Source organism: Chaetura pelagica, unplaced genomic scaffold (genome assembly GCF_000747805.2).
Source record: "Chaetura pelagica isolate M959 unplaced genomic scaffold, ChaPel_1.0 scaffold589, whole genome shotgun sequence".
Lineage (NCBI taxonomy): Eukaryota > Metazoa > Chordata > Aves > Apodiformes > Apodidae > Chaetura > Chaetura pelagica.
In genome coordinates, this window is record NW_009954619.1 from 365,017 (window position 1) to 373,076 (window position 8,060).

Here is an 8,060-nt window from a genome sequence, read left to right on the forward strand (position 1 = left end):
AGCAGGAATTCCAGGAGAAACACACATGGTACTACATACACTCCCTTGCTCATATTCAACATCAAGCAATAGTTTTAAGTTTCTGCACAAAGAGAAGGGAAACATCATGGCAACAAATCCTGCAAGAATCCCTCAGTCCTTAAGAGAAATACCAGATAACTGGGCACATGCAAAGCCTCACAGAGGGCACTGCAGGGAGACCCACATGCTGCCAGAGACATTGCAGTCTGGTTCTGATGCCAGGTGTGTGGATTCACACTCAGCAGCCTATTTCACTACACATGCACAACACAAATGCTTAACATTGTGCCTGAGAGGGATGTCTGAAGATTAAATAAACCATAATTTTATAAAGGAGAAACTAATGTTGTACCTATTGCTGGAAATTATGCCTCCCAACTACAGTTAATACTTAAAACAGTAGTTTTAAATCGCTTATTGTTACTTCAAGATTATTTTTAAGAAAGTAGCAGTTCATTTAAAAGAGCTCAGAAGTCACTTAAAAGTATTTTGCAAAAATTCAGCACTGAAATGGCACTCATTTTTGGTCCCTAATAATATGAACAAAAGGAAAACATAAGCTTTTCAAGTCTTCTATATAATACTCACTGAATTCCTAAGCACAGTTGACATTTGTAGACATGAGGTTGTGATTTTGCTAAGTCAGTAATTGTCATATATACTTACTACATCAGGCCAGGTGCTGTAGCTCATGAACTATCAGCTGCACTCAGTATGACTTCAAGTCAGACTACTATTGTTCTCAATTTCCATCTATAATCCTCAATCTCTTCTCACAAATGTCTGCCTCAATTCTGCCCTTGACTCCAAGGGGGCTAATTTCTTGTATTAAAGAAACTAAAAAGGATATAAAGTTGAAAACAACAGCCAGTTCGTATGTTAGTTCCCAGGGGTGCTGTGAGGGCAAACAAATGTAAGCCAATGCCTTGCTTGGATCTCAAACTCTTCTCCTTGTCCAGCTCCCTTTGCACTCCCATGCACACACTCAGAGTTGCCTCGGGCTCCTCAGACTTGCTCAGCCTGTGGACACCTTCCAGACAGTAACAACACTGTTTATAGTGACAGCTGTCACCCCTGCTGCAAGCACTTTGCCTTGACAACGTGCATATGATGAAATCCATATACAGTCTAAAGGAAAGCACCATCAAGCTGCAAACAACCAACCAAGAAACCACCAGCTGTCAGGAGCTCTCTCTTCCGCAGGGCTTTCACCAGCTGGGTGCAGAGCAGGACCCTGCACACCTGCCTGTGTCCTTCCCTCTCTCCAGCCCCAGGAACCCCCTGTTCCTTTCTACAGACCAGCACCAATGAAGGGAAGCAGGAGCTGCTGGGACTGAGAAATGGAAACTGGGATTAAAGCACTGCAGGATAAAAGTGATGCTGAACACTGTCTGATGTTCTGTTTTTCCCTGGGAGTGGCCAATGTTACCTCCATTCTCGCCTTTTTCCCCCTGCATCTACTGGGGAGCAGCTGGGAATGCTGTGCCTGGTACCAGCCCCAGGTGTGATCTGTTCTGCACAGACAGCTCTGGGATTGCTTCCCTCTGGGACACAAGCCCAGGGTACCCAGTTTGGAGACAGTCTGGCAGTGCAGAACAGCCACTGAGTTGTCAGGCTGCCAGGGAGCTGGAACAGAGTGCTCACAGTGTGCCTAGTCCTCAGCAACCCCAGTCCCTCTGCTTTCTCAGGCATCTGTCCAAGATCATCATCAATCCCACATTTTAAGCTTGGGTACCTGAATTGCAACACAGACAAAATTTAGATATTTAAGTGCTCTTCTGGATCTTGGTCTAAGCATGCAAATGGAACAGACTTGTGGCATCAAGGACTACAATAAGCACTCCAGTACATGGACTTCCAGCTGTGTAAGTGAACAGAGAATTAAATCCACACACGGTACCAGGCAGGGACGGTGAACTACAAACACCTGCCTGCTGCAGAGTGTGTTACAGAAGGTGGAATGCTTTGTGACAAGTGAAGAAATGTCTGAACAGGAGCACATTTATACAAAGCTGTAAATCCTTGCCTAAAGCAGGAAATTCTTATACATTCACAGATGCAGGTCAAGTGGCTTCTATTGCATTATCTCACTTCCCAACCCTCATTCCTAAACTGTATTAAAATAAAAGTAGATTTTTTTTTTCAGTTTTGCCTCTTTGAAAAAAGATTCCAGTCCATCTACACATGAAGTCACCGATACCCGTTCTGACTGAAACAATGAAAGAGGTGTAAGGGCATCAGCATTTTACAAGTTCCTAAGTAAACAGCTCTTTTTTTCACACACCACTGAGGTAAAGAGCCTTTTAACATGAAGGCTGTGAAACTGTGTACCTGGTTTAGTGCCAGTGCTGCTTTGTCCTGAACTGACTTTCTTGTCTTGTATTTTAGAACCTTCAGCTCCTAAAACAAGGAAGAAAAAGGAAAGAGATTAATTAACCATATTATTAAACAACAGTTCAACCACTCTATTATAATGCAACTTAAACATCACGGAGACTGTTATGGAATACTACTTTAATACCATTCTACCCCATTTTGCATAGAAAAAACTCTGAAGGTTACACAGATAACCTTGAAGCCACAATACAAGTTCCCCATCAAGTGTGGAAAGAGCCACAAGAAGACTCCATTTTAACGATGTTACTTTTAATGAGGTATATACTGATTTTTTTTTCATGCTATATTAATGCTACACATGCAGCTGATTTACTTTTTCCTTCTCAGCAATTCTGTGGAAACCTTTACTTCCAAAGAACAGTAGTCTTTAATTTCTTTAATTCTTTAATTTCTCTTGGAGGAAGCTAGATTAATCACAATTATAAAACAAGTCAGTGCAAGTAATAGAATGAAACTGCAGAGAGACTTTGAAGCAGCAAACATTCAAACATGTTGCAATGCTTGGATTCAGTGAGGAAACTTGCTAAAGGTGACCTGCAGATCCTGGACTTCTACAGGCCTGGCACCAGACCCTGGGAAAAACTTCACAGATTCTTTACAAATTGCTAACACAGTCATTATGCAGAACTGAAGAGAGGGCGATTTATGACCTGAATGAAACCTAACACAGGAGATACCCCTTGTATTTTCAATAGACTTTTGATGATCCCTTAGAAAGAGATAATTCTGGGGCTCTGAATGCACTTTCAACAACCCTTTATAAAGAAAACCCTGAAGATTCATTACTATCCTTCAAATCACAACCATGTCGTTGACTCAGCATCTATTTATAACCAAAAAACAAGCAAGGAAATTAGATGACATGATTTTCTCAGCTTACTACTCATCTTCATGTCCAGAAGTTCAACTACAGCAGCGTTTGAGACCAGAGCACAGTAATCTGGGAAGAGTCTGAAGACAGACTGCAGAATTCCAAGAACCTTTCCCCAAACAGCTTGACACTCTTTGCAATCAAGGATAAAGAGGCAGTTATATATATATATATTATATATATAGGTAGATATATATATTATATATATATATCAATAAAGCTTGGGGGAGGAAAAACAATAAAAAAATCAAACCATTTATTTAAATTCAAATGTTGTCAGAAATGAAATTTGGAAAAAACTGGTAACTCCAGCTTTAATTAACAGCTAACCAGGCATTACTGTATTAGATCCACCTTAGAAAACGTGATTTCAAAAGCTTTCTTCAGGAGGCTCTGAGCTATTTCCTGCACTTGTCAGATTTAAAATATACACTCAGGCTTTAGTGCCCCAGCGAGTTAATCCCCTACCTGGCTTGACAAAAGTCTTTGTTTCCCCTTTAACCCCTTCCTCAGGCCTTTCAGAATGAAGATATAGGATAAAAGGCAGCAGGAGGAGCCCATGGGACACTCAGTGTTCCTTTCTGCAGGCAGGAGGCAGGTGAGGGAAACAGAACAATAGCGTTGTGACCAAATGTCTAGTGCTCATCAGCAAAGGCTTCTGAGACCAGCATGCAAAAACCACATCCCATCAAAAGAATGTATGAAATCTTGAATAATTGCAAAAAAAAGACACTCCCCTCCCTGACAGAAATAGCTACTGCCAAACAAACCAAATATTGATTCCTAATCACGTTAAAAATTGTCACAGCTTGAAGGAAGCCCAGCAAATGAGTTTAGTCTTTTGCCTTTTTAAAGGCCTCATACAAAGGATTAGGTTGGCCTAGAGGTAGATTTTGGCAAGATAATCTGAGAAACATTGAACACTTGCACCTCTAGCCTTTGTGGGATCAAACCCTATACTTTTTCCTCAGTGTTCCAAATGGGTTGTACTAAGCCTGGAAAAAAGTGTTCTATTCACCAGAGTAAGTGCATTTAAACACTTTGTCTCTTACAAATTCTTTAAATCTTACTACTACCTTAACTTGGGGGGAGCAGGGGTTAAAACAGAGTCTCCTCCTGCCTGAATCAGTCATTCAAAATGTTCTCAGAAGTCATCCTGCTGTGATGCATGAGGAGCCTACACCATGATTCCCATCAGCCTGGCCTAGGGCACCACACAGAAGAGGAAACTGCTGATAAAACAGTAAAAATCTCATTTCTGAGCTCTAGTGAGAGCACTGATGTTCTCACAGCTCCAGCACAAGTTCCTTTGCCTCTCTCATACAGTGCAGGTGCCCTGTTTGTTCAAGCACTGCCCCACGAGATTCCACAATACTCCACTGACTTCAAAGCAAGGGTTTAGATGCCATGCAGTAACACACCTGCAACATAGCCCAGATGCACAGAGCAATTTTTTTCCCCATATTTCCTCTTCTCTGACATTTCTTTGGGATATTTTTGACAGTTTGAATACATACTCATATGACCACTCATATGACAAGTGATAAAGAACAGAACAGATGGCACAGCCATGAATTTTAATTAAACTGAACATCACAAAAGCATTGGCACAAGTATTTAGTAACTAGTGTAGGTGTCCTCCCACAGGAAATGCTCTTGCTCTCAGATACAAGCAGATTAATCAGACAATTAAACATCTAACATCCAAACCTAAATATTGACAACACTGGTTCCAGCAAGACTCAATAACCTAACACATGCCATGGGTTGGACTAGATGATCTTTCGATGTCCCTTCCAACCCCTGAAGTTTTGTGACCCTGCTGCCTTCCTGATACATGCATTGCATTATTGCATTTTGGTCTTCTAAGGATGTAGCATGGTCTATAACAAGACCCTGAGTGGGAATCAAAAGGTATTCAACTCCTTTCTCTCAGCTTCCCTCTCTCAGCTCTGCAATTACTGTTTGGCGCAGTGTGAAACTGAAAACGAGACCTCAATTCCTCTATCTGGAAAGGGGAAAAAAAAAAAAAAAGAAAAAAGATGGATGTACTGCTACTAAACACTGCATTTGTAAACACCGAGCTCTGAAGTAAAACCAGCTGCAGCACAGAATCCAGTATTCACACATTCCAAGGCAGAGCTGAAAGAAAGGGATGCATAAGGCTGACCACTGCTAAGGAGAACCTTTGTGGGTTCAGCTTTTAGTCTTAACCTTGAACCAAGGCAAGTGCCAAATTGGCAGGTCATCCCTAAAAAAGCAGTTTCATGATGGAAATTAATTCGATTTACAAATCTATGCTCAATTCAGATATGTCTATATATTCACAGTCAGACAGGTTTAATCAATGTTCCTACCATCAGGATGAGCACAAGCTCTAGAAGAACTGATAAGCAATTTCATACAAGATAATTTACCCCATGTCTCATACAGTCACTACAATTACCCTCAGTCACTTCCCACAGAGGCTAAAATTCCCTGTCTCAAGTACCTATACCAAAGCATACTTTCTAAAAGGGAAAAACCCATATTTTATAACTGAAAGAAGTCCTTTAAAAAAGCTGTTCCATCATCAGTAACTCAGATAGACTGTAACTTTATTAAAGACATTTTTTTCTAGGGTGTTCTTGAAGAAAAGAAACCAGCTCTCTCCAGTTTCTCCAAAGGAGGTCTGTGTGAGCAGTAATAGGAATTACTGGCAGTGGGAAGCAGAGTACTTGCAGACTACAGACCAGTCTGTGATTTTTTAGTATAGATAATACAAGTCTGCACAATTTAGCATACAAGCTTTTTGAAATGCCCATAATTAGCAAATGGAAAATACCTGTTATTTTAAAGTCTAAACAGCAGTACTCAAGGAGTACACTTGCAAGTTAGAGGTTTGACTCAGAAAAGTAACAGAATATCTATATTTAATTTCTTCTCACTGAAACAGTAAAGTTCATGCCTTATTTAAACACATCTATGAATTAATTTTACATGAAAATATTTTCAATTCTAGAAGCTTGAGGCTGAAGTATACATTTTTATACTTCCAACACTGTGGAACTTAAGGGTCTGGTTTGCAACTATAAATAAATTAAATGACAGCAAGCTGCAGTGCCTATCCCTGCTCTTTTTGCTCTGGCACTTATCACAGGAGTCCACCATCAGAGTTGCCATACAAAGCAGCTACTAGTGTTCTTCATCTCTGGTGTCCTGTCTGAGAGAGGTAGAAAATTCATCAGCTTTAGTGTTTACTACTCATGGAATAGTATAGATTGTTTTCACCATATTGTAGAGTAGAAAGATAAACAGATGATTTAAAAACTGCCACTAATTCAGCACTAAACTGTAAAACACTACAAACAGAAGCATAAACAGATTTATTTGGAAACAATCCACAGACATAAAACTGGATAATGCAAATAACTACAGGGAAAGGGACACCCTTGTTTAGACTAAAACTGTGTAACTGCTTTGTTGGGACGTGTGTGTTTATCAAAGATTACTTTTGGCTGATTATAAGGGCTTTAAAAATCATTGCATCCTAAAATATTAAATAACATAGGAGAACATATCAAACTGAGTGCCTTTGTAGGGAGAGCCCTCATGCTGTGCAGGGTCTCTTAAAGATGATAAAAGAAACACACTAACTTTAACAGTATTTATAAAATACCTGTCATTCACATTGTTTCCTCTGCATAATTATATTGCATCATCTTACTGCAATATAAACCAGCAATATTAACATAAAAGGACCACTAGCAAAAGGGTCTTAGTTACCTGCTGAAAATCCCTGTGCCATGGAGCAGCTAACCAGAAGGCTGGCAAACCCACCCAGACACAGATGAGACAAACAAAAGGGAGCTTGTCAAGTACACATCACTAAAATAAAAGCTGAAATGCCACCACCTGAGGGGCATGCAGAACCACCTCAGCTCCACAGTCCAACATTTTGTGCTGTCTTAGGCCATGTGCCTAAGTCAAACACCCGAAGTGGGCAATACAAAACCTGCAGCATTGTATTGGTGAGGCTCTGCAGAACACTTTCAGCCAAGGGGCAAGAGCAACAGCTGCCTCTCCCCTCAGCTGCCTGCTGCTGCCACCACCCGTCAGGCAGATCCCCACATCCAGGAGCTGTGTCAGTGCAGAAGCTGTACATGGAAGGTCCCCTCAGAGATCATGAAATGGAGCACCTGTACATTTTTCTAGATTAAAAATCTGGATTTCTACTAGAGAGTTTGCTCCAAACCATGAGGTCACTCCTGGGAGTATTTCCAAGTCAGGATGAAGCTTACACCTACCACGGAGACTGGATAATGAGGCACAGACCAACCTGCATCCAACATCAAACTGATTGCTTGAGATGCAACCTGACTGTTCATTATTTGATATCCTTGCTCAGAGGGCACAGTGATCAAAGCATATTGCAGGTTCTGAGTTCTGCAGAAACACAGATAGCAACTACAGTACAGTGAATATGGAAAGAATGGGAAATGGATACTTGGCTATATTTGTTCTATTAAGCAATTTGATCTTGAGATCTAAACATATTTAAAAGCAAAGCAATCTCTTTGGTCTCAGCTTTGCAATAAGAGAAGGTAATGATTTCTCCCCCAAAAGTAAAATCAGGTCTCTCACTGGAATACAAGGACTAACCTGCTACATGTAGGACAACTCCTTCACTTCCAGCCCCTACTGAAAGACGTCTACGATAAAGCCAAATTCCATAATCCAATATTTCCCCTCCTCTGCTTCCAATTACTTTAAACTCAGAATCACTGTATCT

General features: G+C 40.6%; 1 protein-coding gene across 1 annotated transcript in view; it reads right to left on the minus strand.

Annotated features, from left to right (window-relative positions):
- MAP7 (microtubule-associated protein 7) overlaps window positions 1–3,311 on the minus strand; it is a 47,931-nt gene extending 44,620 nt beyond the window's left edge. The window contains exons 1-2 of the mRNA XM_010005564.1: window positions 3,299–3,311; window positions 2,353–2,421 (exon numbers count right to left, since the gene is read on the minus strand). Of these exons, the coding sequence (XP_010003866.1) occupies window positions 2,353–2,421; window positions 3,299–3,311 (82 nt within the window). The remainder of the gene's footprint in view (window positions 1–2,352; window positions 2,422–3,298) is intronic.
- Window positions 3,312–8,060: the final 4,749 nt, after the last annotated feature.